Consider the following 17671-nt stretch of genomic DNA (forward strand, 5'->3'; position numbering starts at 1 on the left):
CAGCTACTGCTAGAACTACTACAGACTGGGCAATCTCCATGCACCCGGCGAAGACCGTGCCCACTGAGGGTCTGAATTGTGGGGTCCGTGGCGTGGACAGTGGGGTGGTGATGAGACTCCGCCCCCTCAGGTCAGAGCTGGTCGGGGACAGTGTACCCCTCTCTGGGCCACCTACCCGCCCACACCGGTGAAGACCATGTGTCTCTAGCCCATTCAGGGACTGAGTTGTGGGGCCCGTGGCGTGGATAGTGGCGTGGTGGTTAGGATCCGCCCCCTTGGGTCACAGCCAGTCGGGGACAGTGTAGCCCTCTCCGGTCAACCTACCTGACTCCACCGGTGAAGACCGTGTGTCTCTAACCCACTCAGGGGCTGAGTTGTGGGGACCGTGGCGTGGATAGTGGCGTGCTGGTTAGGCTCCGCCCCCTTTGGTCACAGCTAGTCGGAGGCAGTACAGTGACCTCCGGGCAATTTCCATGCATTCACCATTGAAGACTGTGTGTCTCTAGCCCACTCAGGGGCTGAAAAGTGGGTTCTGTGGCGTGAATAGTGGCGTGGTGGTGAGGCTCCGCCCCTTTTGGTCATAGCCAGTCAGGGACGGTGTACTCCTCGCCGGGCTACCCCCCGGCCCCCACCAGTCAAGATCATGTGTCTCTATTCCACTTTGGCTGAGTCCTGTGCTACCACATTAGTTATAATAGGGTGCCTGTACCTATAAGAGAGGCTGCACATGCACACAAATTTAAAAAAAAGCAACAGCTGCCAACACTCTAATCCCAACTGACAGTCTGATCCTAGACATGGTCCACTTCAGACAGCTCTATCGCGAAAACTATAAATATTACAGATTATATATTGATACCATAGGAATCCTGAGAATGTGCAAAAACGATAAGTCACACAGCTTAGACACTTACATTGTATGAATCAGCACAGCTGTGTGAACATTTTGATGTATAATATGTGTATGAGCTGTTAAAACTGTAGGCATGGCGACAAGTTAGAAAAGGGGTAAAAATGCCAAATTAGCAGCTCAAAAGTTAGTCTGGCACCATACGTTTCAATGAGGAGCACATTTGCCGAACAAATCGTCATACCGTAAAAACTATAAGTCACACAGCTTAGATACTTACATTGTACGAATCAGCACAGTTGTGTGAACGTTTTGATGTATAATATGTGTGTGAGCATTCAAAACTGTAGGAGTGCCAGCAGTTTACAAAATGTGCAAATATTTTCAAAGCAACAGCTGCCTCCACTCTAAAAACATAAGGATACTGAACATTCCACCAGCAGTTTCAATGGCACAAAAATTACTATTAAAAGTTAAATTATTAAAAAACTATAAAAACTATAAAAAATCTGAATACATCCGGGAAACAGCTAAATATGATGATCATTTTAAAGTTTGAATGAAGTTTCTAGCACAAAGTATGAAGAAGTAGTTAAGGGCCAAAAAACTGAGGAGAAAAGAAAGAAAGAAAGAAAGAAAGAAAGAAAGAAAGAAAGAAAGAAAGAAAGAAAGAAAGAAATAGTGGGAATATCACAAGCTGGGCTAGCTTTTACAAGCTAGCCCACCTAATAACGTTTGATTTGATTTGATGAATTCATACTCTTATCAGCTGGGCCATTTTTTGTTGCTTATAGGCTACATGCAGTTTCTTGTGCCATCTTGAATGTGTCCTTTGTGGCCTATTATTTCTAGCCTACATGTCACAGTGTCTCGCATTGTCCCGTGCATCGGTGAGCTATTGATATTTGGTGAGAAATGGAAATGGGCGTGGCAAAACGGCTCCAGAGCGCCCTCTGGAAAGTTTAAAATGGCGAGCCCCACCTTCCAGTTTTTTGTAGGTAAACGAAAGTTGATAGACATAGCTAATTTATCCACACACAAAAAAAGTCTATTGGAGCCATAACCTAAGTCCAACAGGAAGACCGCCATTTTGTTCGTTTTGGACATTTCCATCCCTCGTACTTTAACGAACTCCTCCTACAGATTTCATCCGATCGACTTCACACGTCTGCTTCATCTGAAAACCTTTCTGATTAAAAGTTATCAAAAAAGTTATAAAAAAAAAAAAAAGTTTAATAAACACCCTTGCCGTGGCCCCACAGCGAATTTTAACGTTTCGCCATAAAACAGGAAGTCCTCATAACTCCTCCATACATTATCCAATTTGTCCGTTATTTCTCACGCTTCATGAAGGTTCTGTCCTGAACACATCTATGTGTCAGTATTGCGTCATACTTATAGCGCCACTTATTGGTGAAACAGGAAGTCCTCAAAACTACTACATACATTATCCAATTTGCACCAATTTGCTGATGCTTCATGAAGGCCGCATTCTGAACACATCTATGCGTCGGTATTGAGTCACACTTACAGCGCCACCTACTTGTGAAACAGTTAGTCCTCATAACGCCTACATACGTTATCCCATTTACTCCAAATTGCTCAGGGTTGATGAAGGTCGCATCCTGAACACATCTGTGCATCAGCATTGAGTCATACTTCTAGCGCCACCTACTGCTTACAGGAAGTCCTTATAACTCCTACATACATTATCCGATTTACACCAAATTGCTCACGCTTGATGAAGGACGCATCCTGAACACATCTATGCATCGGTATTGAGTCACACTTACAGCGCCACCTACTGGTGAAAAAGGAAGTCCTCATAACTCCTCCATACATTGTCCAATTTGCCTCACATTTCTCATGCTTCATCAAGGTTCCGTCCTGAACACATCTATGCGTTGGTAGGCCTATTGAGTCACGCTTAGAGCGCCACCTACTGGTGACAGGAAGTTTCTCTCAGTACTGGACACCGAAATAGCACACCCTTTAACGGCGCCGCACCCCAACACGCGTGGGGTGGTGGGGTGCGAGGGCACGCTCATTGCTGCTAGCAGCTCTAGTTCATAATTGCAATGGAAATATTAGCCATCAAAGTAAGGTCTAACATGGACATAGAGGGACTTGAAGTGGGGATTATGCAAGCAAAAATGTCTACTATATGTATGCGGATGACAGCTCAAAACCTTCTTGTCTGCAAACTCTGCTTGAATTTTTAGATATCTTTTCACAGTATTCTGGTCTGAAACCAAACTATGAAAAATGTAAAATTCTCAGGATTGGGGGACTGAAAGCAACAAGCTACAGATATTACTGTATGTAAATGATCAATTCCTTGGACCGATGGGCCATGTTTTAGGTATTGTGATTCCTGAGAGTTTAGAAGACCTTTTGTGCAATGAAGTACAGTAAAATAATAGTTGAGAAAGATTGACACGATTCTACAAACATGGAAAGGGAAAACTTTAACAATGTTTGGGAAAATCTCAGTAGTTAATTGTGTGGTTCTACCACAATTTATCTTTTTATGTCCCTCCCTACTCCATCAGTCTTTTTCTGAAGCTACTGTATATGAGCAGAGGATTTTGGAATTTATCTGGAAGAGCAAAACAGAAAAAAAAAATCAAAAGAGGAGTTATTTAAAAATAATTATGAATGTTGTGGGCTGCAACTATTACATTTGGAGGCTCTTTGCTCTTCTATAAAAGCCTCCTCAATTAAAAAATATGGTAAATGGTCTGCACTTATTTATTGGATAAAAACGCTTTACAATGGCCTCTCGTTCACCCATTAGCACACACATTCACACACCAATGGCGGCACTGCCAATATATTCAAATAAAGAATGGAATTCATGCAGATTATTGGAAAGTATTATTTCAAAACAGATTATACCCTTTCCTACAGATTCAGCCAGAACATTGGAAAGGTATCCAATATTTTGGAAGAATGTGTTCTTCAGGGTGTTTTATTTATAAATTATATTTTATGTGAAGATTGGAAAATTATGACGTACAAACAGTTTGTTGACATGCATGGTTCTATCTGTTCCCCTCATTCCTACACTGTAATCAATTGATTTCTGCCTTAGGAAACAAAAGATTAGTAAGGGGATGACAAAACTGTTAGTATGCCAGCCTGCTATAGGAAACACAATGTAGTTAAAAGGTAATAAGATAACATGTATTTTACAAAAGTGATTTAACATCTAGACCCTTAAGTGTTCTCCCATACAGACTGCAGCGCATCATCCGCTCCGTTGAGATGGTTGTAGACTGCAATCCCTACAGGACCTGCACGCCTTCAGGACCCTAAAACAGGCCAATAAGATCACGGCCGACCCCTCCCATCCCGGCCACGGTCTCTTTGGTCCACTCCCCTCTGGCAGGAGACTGCAGACCATCTGGACTGGGTCCTTACACCACAAAAACAGCTTCTTTCCCCTGGCCATCAGACTCCTTGTGTCCCCCTGCGATGCCCCCCCCCCCCCCCCATACTGACTCTATACCCCCTGCACCACTTGCACACAACCTCTGATTGAATGTACACCGTTCATCCACCACACAAAGTGTATGGGCACATTCTGCCCATACACTTTACATACAGTACACCCACCACACTCCATTCTGTATATTGTAAGTATAATTTATTTGTGCCTCCCCTTTCTTTTTTAACAGTGCATCGTAATTTGTACATTGCACTGTATTTTGTTGCACTGTTTTTTGTACTGTTTTGCACTGTCATGTCTTTGCACTGTCCTGTCCTGCAACCTGTCCTATGTCGTCTGCACAGCGTATACCTTAACCCTAGTCAAATTCCTAGCATGTGTGAACCATATACTGTACATGGTCAATAAACAGATCTTGAATCTTGAAATCTTGAACCTTGATACGGCACCTATAACAAATGGGAGGATATTTTCGAAAGCCCTAAGTGTTTAAGTTAATGTAAAAAACAACAGTAGACAAATTTCTACAATAATTACAGCTGAAAATAATGTATAAGACCTTTGGTCTTAAATTTGGGACCTTTGGTCGTGAGGGGGGGTTTGTTCGATCCACCTGATCCCCCCCTGGCTACGGGCCTGAGTAGTGGTCAGAGCATTCGACTCCCACCCGGGAGACCGGGGTTCCCGGAGGGGATGACTTTATGGGACTAAACCCCAAACCTCCACAAGTTCATCCTTTCACTCCAACCTTTACCCCTGGCCTTACAGGTCAGATCCTGTCCCAACCCCAACCCTTATTCTAACCCCAACCCACACTAGGGACTGGAAGGACACCAAAACCAACCTGCCAATCTCCACTGCACAAGTAGAGTAATGGTCAGAGCATTGGACTCCCGCCCGGGAGACCAGGGTTCAAGACCCAGTGGGAATGACTTTATGGGACTATACCCCAAACCTCCACACGTTCATCCTTTCACTAAAACCTTTTTATCCCTTACCTAAATTAAAGTAGAGTAGTGGTCACAGCATTGGACTCCCACGCGGGACATTCTCAGAGATTATCTACTCATCTACTTACTTACAGAACCAAAATGAGAGACATGACTTCATCTTCAAATATCCCCTGGGGTTTGTGGTGAGAAGCTCTAAGAATCCCTGATTCGCTGTTGTGCTGCATCTCTGTCACCGTGTCTGTTTATCTGGGCTCCTTTGAAGGCCATGGCCACAGCTTCCTGTTTCTGTGAACTGCCACACATGAATGATGGGATGTGTAGTTTTAGACTGGAGGGCCCATGGAGACATCCCAGAGTACATGGGTGTTGCTAAGAGACAGCCATTGGCATGGGGACAGTTGCTGCATGTTCCAGGGTTCAGACAGTACTGTCTGAAACCTGCTCAGAATAATATAAGATGTATGTGTTTCCTGAGGGAAGTATCAGTGCTGGTCTGGTGGTTCTGTAAATCAATCTCCACCAGATAGCAAGTTCCTCTCTGGTCAGCTTGCACTTCACGTCAGCACATTTGCCTCTCGCACACGGCCATGCGCGAAAACCAACGCATCGGGAACAGTTGCTCCTCAGATAACATGCCACGTCCTCTTCATCTCCCTGTCCAATCAGAGGACAGACCAGGGCCAGTGGAGAGTGAGACAATCCAGTCAGCTCGGACGAAGGTCCAGACATTAGAACATGCAGACTAGCTGCTGAGCAGACCCCAGGTCAGAACACTCTTACAAGCCAGATATCTCTCTCCATCCATCCATCGCTTCCTCTCTCACCCTTCATCCTGTTCCATCCCTTACTCAATCCCCTCCAGACGTCTCTCCTTTCATCCAACCAGCCAGACCTCGGTTTTTCTCTCCATCCCACTCTTTACCCATCCCCTCTTGACCTCAATCTCCCAGTCTTTCCCTCGCTCTCTCTCCTCTTCCCTCGTTCTTTCCACCCCTCCCTGTGCCCTCCTACGGGCCTGCTCTAGCCATGACGAACATCTGAGTCTGTTCAGAGCTTGTTAGTGTTGCTTTGAAGTACTGTGCTGTAACCCTCACCTCTCTCTACAATCTTCTAACAGGGTTTACTTTGAAAAGCAAATAAAAAATAAATTATCCTCAAGCAAGAGGCCATGTGCTCTACTGTGTCTGTCTGCGTGTGAAGATTCATCTGTATGTAGCTTCTTCTGTATGTTTCTGAGTCCATAGCTGTCTCTGAATCACTCTTTCCTGAGAAGTAGCCAGTATGTAAGGTACTGTAAACGTTGGAGCATGTGGCTTACGTTAAGGTCCTATGCCAATGTCAATGTTCTTTGATCTCTGCGGCCCAATACTACAGCTCACCCCATACACAGAATGATATAGTAGCACTATCCATCCATGGTGAATGATTAGCTTGCCCTTCTGAACCTGTCATGCTCTACTGTAAATTCTAACACTGAACAGCAACCTACCGTAAACAGTAACACTGTGTGAAAACCCTGGACAGCAGCCTAATGTACTAACCATAAAGTAACAGTATCAGAATGTGAAGCAGCATTTGTGGGAGGCTTCCAAAAACAAGAGTCAACTGGATATTCCAAGAATCCCAACAGGAAGTTTGCATTCTCTACCATAGCTCATCTCAGATTTTGAGTTCCTCAAAGCCTGCTTAAGTCATCAACACCAACACCAGAGACCGTGCCACGACAAGGGCAAATACTTTAATAAAAACCACTGGTCCATTATTTTAGTACAATACGGGTCAAGTTCATGTCAAACAAAACAGATATTAGAAAGGCAATGACACATTCACCAATGTTCTCGTGGAAAATAAGAACATATGAACAAAGAAGAGCAGTCTTAAGTAGCCTACTTCAAATCTAGTTGCATAACATTATATAATAGGAATATTCTACAGTATATCAACTCATGCATCTTACTGAGCTACTAAATATGACAGGTGGAGTCCGGTCTTTAGATTTTTGTTTGGGCGTGCTTGAATGCTGTGTATTTTATAGCCTTCATTTTTGTAGACTGTAGGCTGTTGTATATTGTCTTCTATCACTTCAACATTGTATTTCACACTGTCCTGTCTCGCTATGTTTACTGCCATGCACCAATGCAAATTCCTCATAGGAGGAAGCCTACTTGGCTAAATAAAAATCAGATCTCCATTTCCCACGCTCGATTTGATCTGTTGTCTTCCGACTTGCCAACGCACATGACACAACCCGCCTTAACAATTATGCTGAGAAGTTGACGGGTCAAGGGCGCAGATTATACGTATTCATACTGAGTAATGACATCTGAGCACGACCCTGTAGTTGCATGTTCTTATATGGGGCTGTTGGGGAGTTGACCTATGCTAATTCGGGTGTACGGCCACACACATTCAATTTGTGAAACCATGAGATTCATCATTAAGAGAAGGCAGGTGTGAACTCATTCAGTAATTTACGAACACGTCTTGAATCAAACGGAAGCTTTCTTTATACGCGTTCTTAGGAAGAAATTTAAGAACGGAACTTAGGAAGATATTGGTGAATGAGGCCTAATCCCCTTTCACTTCCACCAATTCATAATCACACATTATTGATTTCAAATCAAATTGTTGCTATAGATTTATAATAAGGTTTTTGGTATCAAAAACCTTTTTTTTTTTTTGCATCTTTACTGAACTGAACTCACTACCTGGATGGAAATAAGACAGACCCCAACCCTGGTGCAGCCTATGGACTAGACAGGCTAGAGATACAGACCAGAGGCCTTCTGGGTACAGAACATGTTATTGTGAGTACTTAAGTCACACACTAGAGTACTATGGTAGAACTCCAGTGGTAGAACTTAGCCAGGTGCTGGTATCTATAAAGTGACACTAGAACTCTTGAAGCAACTACAAGGAGTTTTTGACTGGTTATAAAACAAGTTTAATACTGATGCCCCTACATTAGCAAATGTGGCCCTCAGCAAGAATATTGTCTGTCTATTATTCTCGATATCTGCTTGGTTGGTCGGGTCGTCCAGAAAGGACGAACAATTTATTATCTCCACCCCAGGGCGAGAGGTTATGTTTTCGGTGGCGTGCGTGTGTTTGTTAGCAGGATTAACCAAAACCTACTGGACCGATTTTCACTAAACTCGGTTGTAGCATGGTCCAACTTAGAACCCATTAAATTTTGGAGCGGATAAGAAGCACGGGTCGGGTCCACGGGCCACCCAAACATGGCAGGCCATTCACCTCTATTCATTTATTGAACCAGGATTACGCAAAAACTACCAGACTGAATTTCATGAAACATGGTGGAGGGGTGTAGCATGGACCAACTTACAACCTCTTACATTTTGGAGTGGATCAGAATCACGGGTCCGGTCCACAGGCTGCCCAAACACAGCAAGACTGCCCATACACTCCATTCATTTTTTGGACTATGATTACGCAAAAACTACCAAAACGATTCGTATGAAACTCGGCGAAGGAGTGTATCATGTGTCACCTTAGAACCCATAAAAACTTGGAACAGATCCGAATCACGCGCTGTATCCACGAATGAAAACAAAGCTTAGAACGAAACTTACTCCCCGTGTGGGGGTGCTAGACACTGGGTTTGGACTGAGGTGTGCGGGGGAGAGCCCGGAGTGCACTGCATTGCCCCCCGTCGGCTGTGACCCGAGGGGGGTGCGACAGAGCCGGCCAAATAAAGCCACCCATTCACCTCCCGTCATTTTTACCTCCGCCCCAGTGAATCATGAGCCCCCCGAACATGGCCTGGAATGCCATTAAATATTTGGACTAGGATTACACAAAAACTCCCAGACTGCTTTTCATGAAACTCGGTGGAGCATGGGCGGATTTAGAGCGCATTCAATTTTGTCATGCACAGAGCCACGAAATGCATTCAGGGGCGTAGGTCTGTGCTCTCTGAGCACCATTTCTAGCTTAACTTGTCACTAGTCATCCTGACAAGTGTCCATTTGCTGGCTTTCAAAATAAATCCTAGGCGAAGCACGAGATCTTTACGACAGGAAGCGGTGGTGCTCATGGGAAATGCATGAAATGCTTTCTGGGAAAACACTACCACTAAAATCCACACAAACTGAAAACTCCCTGTAGTTGCTTTAAGCCAGCAGTATACTTGCTGTTTAGCAAGTATAAGGTATGCATAGTAAAGCCCGTATTTTGTGGCGTGTTAATTTCTGCGTACCTGCACAGTCAACTGCAGCTGAGGCTCCTAAGAAACGCAGGAGACGCGTGGTAGACGTAAGGGATAATACATGACGAGGTGTGCTGTTATCGGAAAAATAATGCACTCCGCATCGTGCATTAATTTTCGATAACAGCACACCTCGCCGAGCATTATCCCTTGCGTATATCGCAGGCCTTAGCCAGGTGCTGGCATCTAAACAGTGGCAGTGGAAAAGATGAAGGGAATGACCTGCAGAATGGAGTAAAGCTCCTGTTTTACTCCTCATATGCCTGACCAAGACCTTTATAGTCAAAGAGCTGCATTCAAGTAGAACTACAGCATTACCATCATCATCATTATTTTTATCATTATTTTGAATATTACATTATTACATTGTGCCATCACAGCTAAACTAGGGGTAACAGTCTACACACACAGGGACACATCTGGATATAGCCTCCTCCACTGGATGGTGGACATATCGTGGTGGCTTCCCATTGGTGGAATCGATGGGGAGAGGATGAGAATTCTGTCTGAGTTGGCCCTGGAAGAGAAAGAGAGAGGGAAGAGAGGAGAGAGAGGGGGAGGGAGGTAGAGAAGATGAGTATGACATATTGGATCAGAATATTTTGCTTCAGCAGAGAGAAAGCACAAGCTGAGAGTAGAGCAGACGAGAAGAACGTGGAGGACGGGTGGAAGAGTGTAGATGTGGAGGAAAGGGAGAGCAGGAAGTGGAGGAGAGGGGAGAAGAGAGGAAAGGGGATGAGAGGTGGGGGAGAGGTGGACGAAAGGAGAGGATAGGGGAGGTGTGGGAGAGGGGAGGGTAGAGGAGCAGAGGAGGAGGTGGGGAGCAGAAGAGGAGGTGGGGAGAGGTGGAGGAGAGGGGGGAGAGGAGAGGTGGAGGAGAGGAGTTGGGTGGGAGGAGAGGAGATGGTAGAGGGAGGAGAAGAGAGGTGGAGGAGAGCAGAGGAGGTAGTCTCCCTAACCAGGTGAGCTTCAGTAGTTGATCATCCTCTTCACAACATCAAAGCATTTCCACTTGTCAGGGATGTAGAAGGGCTCGAAGATGTGAGGGAAGGGCGTGTCGTAGCCACACACCCTGGCGATGGGCGCCTCCAGGTTCAGGAAACACTCCTCCTGCAGGAAGGCACGCACACACGCACACACACACACACACACAGGTTTGTCGGTGTCAGCAGGACATGTCACTCAGCTTGACACGGCAGCACAGACTCAGCAGATAGATGTAGCTGCAGCTGTCCAAGTGGGGGCTGTATTTATAAAAAAATCACTAGTAGGTCTCCTAACTAGTGTTAACACTTCCTAGTTCGGAGTTTCCCCTAAAAAGCAATGCACAAAGCTGCTTAGACCCATTTTTACTAAGGAATGAGGAGAAAACTTAAGCTAAGAAAAAGGGTGGGATTCAACTACACCTGTAGTTGCTAGGCATGACAAAGAACGAGCTTGCTGAATGTGACCACTGGGACGTTCCATTGCTTTGTTTTCTGTTGTTATGTCCTAACTGGACGCGAGCGACGCAGCGCGAAGCGGCGCTACGTTTTAACTGCCCTTTTGACGCTCGCCCTGTTCCGATTTTCCTCCTGTCGCTCGCGTTGACAGGCGTTCGTTCTTTAACTGTCTTCAGTTGGGAATACAGACAAATGACGTAACAGAACAGGAAATTTAACGGTTTCAGTTAGGACCGCAAGCTGCGATGTCGCGTTCTGTTGCTCGCGTCGCAAGCAGTTAGGACACGGTGTTAGTGTGTTGTCATGTTGAGTCTGACAGTCCCAAATCATCACCACTGTACTACTGTTTTCCCTGTGGCCAAATACATTTACTGTAGTTGCCACTTTCATATCCGGTGTTATGGGGTTGCTTTGGTTTGTTGGAGATGTATTATATGAACTATATCACTCACAGGCTCCACAACAATACCCTGCCAATTGTGATGTTACCTCCTTCCTAGTCTCGCATAGCCAGATCTATCTCCACACTTCGTTTACGCTGTGCCAGCGCTGGAGACAGGTCTGGCTGGACCATTCTGCAATAGGGGGGGGGGACGCAGTATTTCTTTAATCCAATCATGGTCGTCTTGGGCAGAGCCAGCCCCGGACGCAGTGACAGTGCTCTTGCAAAATAGTCTGGATCGAATCTGATTGGTGCCGAGAGAATCTCTTGGCCCGAATCAGATTAATTTGCGTCGCCAGTTTCGCCACTGATTGGGCAGTGTGACAACGAATGACAAGGTTTATTGCCAAAACCTACATCCGTTTAGTCAGACTATCTCCTTCCCAACTTGTGGTTACTGTATATGCATCTGGGAGAGACTACAGCAGCACTCTGAGAGCAGCCATGGGGCTGGCTCTGACATGGGGCAGGGCCAAACATGAACAAGAGGCAAGCTTCCTTCACACAATAGGTATAGGTATAGGTACCGCATTTGTAACGCGCTCGCCATCCAGTTGTTACATGGAACCATGCCTGGGGTTGTAGGGCAAGAGGCCAGAGGGGGAAACAGAGGTCAGAGAAAGAGGGCTGTCGGGCAGCGAGTGTCTCAGAGAGAGGGGAGGGTTGCCTGGTTGGCAGACAGAGTAGATTGTAGTGTGTGTGTAATACTTTATCTCTAATATGGGCGATGCCCAGAGAGCTGTGTGGAACTGCGTTGCTCCATGTCTGTCAGCACTGGTGAGCATGAGTCACCCTGGCATCGCTGGCACCGTGCTCCTCCTTGCTCTGCCTATCTTGTTAACAGCGATTAGGTTTAATGGATGTACACCTTTGGTGCCTGCACCGCCCCCTCCCATCCCCCAAGCTTGTTAGTAACACCTCTTGACAGGGAAGCGGAGGATCTGAGCATTTCTGAAGAGGGCTGGGCTAGAACTGTCAGGGCCGGGCTGGGCTTGCTGGGTGCCAGCTGGCCAAGCCTGGCAGAGAGAGGATATACAAATATACACCCCAACGCTCGCAAAGACAGGCCGAGTCAGGCTGCGTGTTTGTGTAGTGAGTGGGGTACCAAGGTTGATTTGTCGTGGTGGCTTGTGTATCTGACAGTTGCTATGCTGGTTCATCTAAGGTACCAGCTCTGAATGAGAACCAACTCTCCACTTCGCCATTTCTGTCCAGGGTACACTGGGAGAGCCAGCCTCTCTCACTGGGTCCAGCAAAGAACACAGAGAATCACATTGACTGAAGAAAAAACACAGAGAATCACAGAATCACCCCAACTGAAGAAGAAACACAGAGTTCGTATATGCACTCTGAGAATCTGCTCTGGTTCCAAAGTCATAGAGCGCTCTGAAATCAGTTAATTTACGAACGGTCAGATCACTTGGACAAACCGTCTTTTCAGTGAGAGCACCCAGTGCGTACTCTGAGCGCTCCCAAAGCACAGTGCTCTGAATTTTCGAACGGGGACGCTCGGAGCGCTCTGAATTTCCCAACGACCAGAGAGCACTCCAGGTGCGCTCCAAGCGCATTTACGAGCACACCCTGAAAGTCACACCAACTGAAGAAAGAACATTGAGAATCACAGAATCACACCAAATGAAGAAAGAACATTGAGAATCACAGAATCACACCAAATGAAGAAAGAACACTGAGAATAACAATCACACATCCTAAAGCCGTGCACGCCCTGCACACCAACATGACAGATATGGTAATTTCATTAGCTTCATCTCTCTCTCTCTCCCTTTCCACCTCTTCCCATATCCTCCCTCCATCTCTCTCTCCTTCTTCTATCTCAGTCTCCTCCTTCCATCTCTTTCTTTCTCCTACCTCCATCTATCTCTCGCTCTCTCTCTCTCTCTCTCTCTCTCATACCTTCATCTCTCCATCTCAGTCTGAGAGAAGGTCCAGTGTCCAGGTTACAGACAGACAGAGAGAGAGAGAGAGTACCTAGGCAGCATCACAGGTCCGGTCCAGTTAGCACCACAGGCACGTTCCGTGAGTCACAACCCAGACTGTAATCTCCTCTAAATACCCGCTGTCTTACTGAAACCGGGAGCAAAGTACAGTCTGCTACTGTAGCAGGCTGGCCGCCACAGCTGGACAGACAGACACATGGCCACACTGCTCCCAGTTCAGTCTAATGGCTGTTTATCTATGGGGAAGTGCATCATTATATGCAATATACTTAAAAGGCAAAATAAAAATATCACAACATGGCAGGTCATATGCGGACGGCCTCCTGCTGTGATAGGGCTCCGTATAAAAATACGTTCAGATTAGCAGTTGTGTGTTTAGACTCGTGTTCCACGCAAACAAGAGGTTGTCAGCGACAGCCGCAGACTGGGGCGTAGTACAGTCACCCATTCATGACAGGGACATGCCGCGATCACAGGCCATACCGGCCAATCACAGGCCACACCAGCCAATCACCAGTCATACAAGCCAATCACTAGCTACTGACACTCTGGTCAGGGAGAGGAGCACCTTCAGCCACATGCTGATTCTGCCACGGTGCAGGACAGAGCGCTTCCGAAGGTCCTTCCTACCAACCACCATCAGACTGTTCAATACATCCCCTGACTGGCTGGACACAATGGACCTGAGACTGCTTGCAGGATGCTAAGGCTCTTTGGACAGGGCACTTACTGAAACTCTTACTTGATATCTTGATACTTGAATCTTGTACAACCAAGGCATGTTTGCACAACGTACTGTAGGCAATACATTTTTTTTTATACTTGTGTATTTGGAATTCTTGTATATTTTGCATCTACTGTAAATGTGTATTTAAATCTGTATTAAGTCTTGATTGTGCTTGCACGTTACTGCTGCTGCAACACCACAATTCCCCCCGGGGATCAATAAAGTACTATCTACTGTACTTCCCTACATACCTATACCAGCGATTCACTAGCTATACGAGCCAAATATACATCAACACAACAACAACGACACTGTGAGCTGGACGCATCATCAGGGGCCAGGCAAGTATGTGGACAGACGGCACCACCAACAATGACCACAGACAAATGTGCAATTCTAGTACCAATCAAGCAGCCGAAGGGCCGGACGAGATGATGATTTTGGTGCAAAGATGATTTTTTGAGGAGGAACACAGAGGGTGAGAATGGAAAGAATAAAAAGGAGAAGGGGGAGGAGGATACAGAGAATGAAGAGGAGGAGGACAATGAGCTGGATACCTGAGGGAAATGGATGGATCGGATCCTGTGATTCACATCACACACAGAAAGCTAGGACCCAGAGCCCGGTATAGGGCTGACAGTGGGAGGTCTGCAGCGTTAGGCTACTAGCGGCTGAGTACAAGGCCAGGCTGTCATCTATCACTGCTGGGGGAAGCGAGCCTGACTGGAGGAGGCAGGGCATCTCAAGGCCTGGCTGCGTGGTGGGACCCTTCTGTAGCTTGCAGCTTGGGTGATAATGTGGTCTAAATATTGACATAACCCGTCCAAGGAAAGGATTTGGGAGAGCTTCCTCACCACGGCAGTCCGTGTATCCCTGAGGTCCACTAAAACAAACATGGGCTCCCCCCTCGGTCCATCTCCACCCACACACTTCTCCTCACCCGTTTCCTCCTCCTCCCCCTTTCACTCCTTTTCCTCCTCCTCCCCCAGTCTGAGTGACTGTATGGGCAGCTTAGCAAATGATGAGCCATCTTACTCCAGGGCTGGTACGTGCTGCAACCAATAAGGAGGATAGAAACTTTCGTCTCAGACTTCTTTCTTGCTACACAGAAGCCAAACAGGCCCCTCTAGCACTAAGGAATACATAAACAAGGCCTCGTCAGACATGTCAAACATGAGGCGCGTCACAGAACACGGCTGCACTCTGCCATCCAGTGCCATAGAAGTTCACCAGTAGTAGTTCATCAGTAGCAGCTCAGTAGTGGTAGTAGTTCAGTAGTAATAGCAGCAATAGTAGTTCGGTAGTGGTAGTAGTTCAGTAGTAATGATCCACCAGTAGTAGTTGAACAGTAGCAGTTCAGTAGTAATAGTTCACCATCAGTAGTAGTAGTAGTATTAGTAGTAGTTCAGTAGTTGTAGCTCAGCAGTAGTTCAGTATAGTTCAGTAGTACGGTTAAATCGGGATCCTGGGATTCCCGGGTTCCGGTCCTCAAAACATTCCCCGAATCCAAGGAAATGAACAGCGGGAAACCGGGAATTGCCCAGTTAATACTAGGGCTGTCTTCGACCAGAAAATCCATTGGCATGGGTTTCAATGATTATTTTAAAAGCTGAGCTACATGATATTATGCAAGATTAAATTGAGGCATATTTAAATAGCTGAACAGTACAGTGTAGGCTTCATACACCATAGCTTAACTTCATAGGCTACTAGGCCTAGGCTACTGTATTTCTCAAATAAATAATACAATCTGTGCAAACTAAAATTAGTAAATAAACAAATTAAACATATCCTAACTTAAGCCTAGGCTATAGGTCTAAAGTAAAACCTATTGACTTGCCGTCTGGCCCATAGGCCTAATCGCAAGAGAGAATGCGGATGAATCAAGGCATCTTACTTTTACGCAGTGTTCTTATTCAGCCTTGAAATGCTGGACTGGAAATTAGTAGCCTGGTTTATCCACATTAATGCCTAAGTCTGAGAAATGAACTTGCGTTCTGAGGTAGATAACTTTAAAAGACCAGAGTCAAGAACTTGCAAAGCTGCGCATAGAGTATTTTGTACTTGTGACTTTATAAAAAGATTTTGCACATAAAGTGTATCTTGAATGTAATAAATAAATAAATCTTCTGTAAACATTGAGCATTGAGTGATCATTTAGGAGCAGCAACCTACTTGATTTATTTTATGAATTTCTTAGTTTATTGTGTTATACAGTATCACTTCCATGAGGTAGAAGGCTGTTCTGTTCTTCCCTGCAGACGGATCACAGGCAGCCTAATGAATTTGGCAGTACTGTATATTCCCCCTCTCAGATAACATTACCATTACCGAGGTAGAAGCTGCTGATTATAGGCCTTTAAACAGTAAATACAGTGGAATCCTCTTATTGTGTGAAAAATATATCATATTGTTATATAAAGTAGTGGAAACAAACAGCTTCACTATTTTCTGCATTTTATTGACTGATTCAAAGTGGGCTCCACACTCAGAAAAGAAAAAATAAACTACATTTCCCAGGAAATCCTGGGAATAGCACCTCAATAACTGTCTAAATTTCGGGAAAAGTATTTAACTCTATTCAGTAATAGTTCAGTAGCAGATCAGCAGTAGTAGTTCATAGAGCTGTGCAATAACCGACAGCAATACATCGCAATATTTTTTTCTGCGATACTGTATCGATTTTCTGTGGTACTGTATCGATACAGGGATTTTTAGCACAAGGTATAAATATATAAATGAAGGATGCAGTTCAATCATTGACACATTATTCATGTTTTAAATGGATTTAAAATGTCCTTACATTCCCTCCGCCCTCAGGATCACCTCCAGGGAGCAGGGCATATACTAGAGTGTCTAGACCACAGCAGCAGACCTGAAGTGTAGTGATAGCTTCCTTCTATATCAGACTCTCTGGGTGATGACCAGGGCTGGGCTAGGCTGGGTTAGGCTGAGCTGGGCAGGACAGGGTAGGCCTGACTCTCTGATCTTGCTGTGGTTGTTGTGGAGAGATCTCTGATCTCAGTGTCGTTGTGGAGAGTTCCTATGTAGTTGTTGTTTTGGCTACTAGCAGCCTGTGACCTACTGTAGCGCTGCTATCTCGCCACCTTCCCGCCAAAAGCTCTATATTTAGCAGCTTTTCCTCAGCGTCCCGTTATCACGACCTGTGCCTCATCCCCGCTTTTTCCGTATGAGTCACCACGGCAACAGGCTAGCTGCCCCTCCATCTGGATGGGGGTGAGTGACCTCCACAGTGGGCAGCATGTTACCACGGAAACCGGGTTGCCAGGGCATTGTCAAGGCTGAGTGTGGTTGTGGTGTGTCTGAGAGAGTGGACAATCACTGATCATTTTTTAGAAAAAAATGGCGTCCCATACATACTGTTAGTAGTGTACTATACTCTATTCCACTCTGTTGTATTGTACTCCATTACGGGGCCGCTGTGGCTGTGGGTCAGCTGTGGCTCAAGAGGTAGAGCGGGTTGTCCACTCACCGCTTCACATGTCGAAGTGTCCTTGAGCAAGACACTGAACCCCAAATTGCTCCCAATGAGCAGGCTAGCACCTTGCATTGGCAGCTGACCGCCATTGGTGTGTGAATGTGTGTGAGAATGGCTGAAT

The 17671-nt window shown here is 45.7% G+C and overlaps 1 protein-coding gene across 1 annotated transcript in view; it reads right to left on the reverse strand.

Moving 5' to 3' along the window:
• Positions 1-6981: 6981 nt before the first annotated feature.
• The window catches only part of bckdhb (branched chain keto acid dehydrogenase E1 subunit beta), a gene marked incomplete at its 5' end in the record, with an annotated part of 46867 nt that continues 36177 nt past the window's right edge, over positions 6982-17671 (reverse strand). The window contains 2 exons of the mRNA XM_084445086.1: positions 6982-9999; positions 10442-10592. Of these exons, the coding sequence (XP_084301212.1) occupies positions 10452-10592 (141 nt within the window). The 3' untranslated portion in view covers positions 6982-9999; positions 10442-10451. The remainder of the gene's footprint in view (positions 10000-10441; positions 10593-17671) is intronic.

The sequence above is a fragment of the Borostomias antarcticus genome (genome assembly GCF_949987555.1).
Source record: "Borostomias antarcticus genome assembly, chromosome: 10".
Classification (NCBI taxonomy): Eukaryota; Metazoa; Chordata; class Actinopteri; order Stomiiformes; family Stomiidae; genus Borostomias; species Borostomias antarcticus.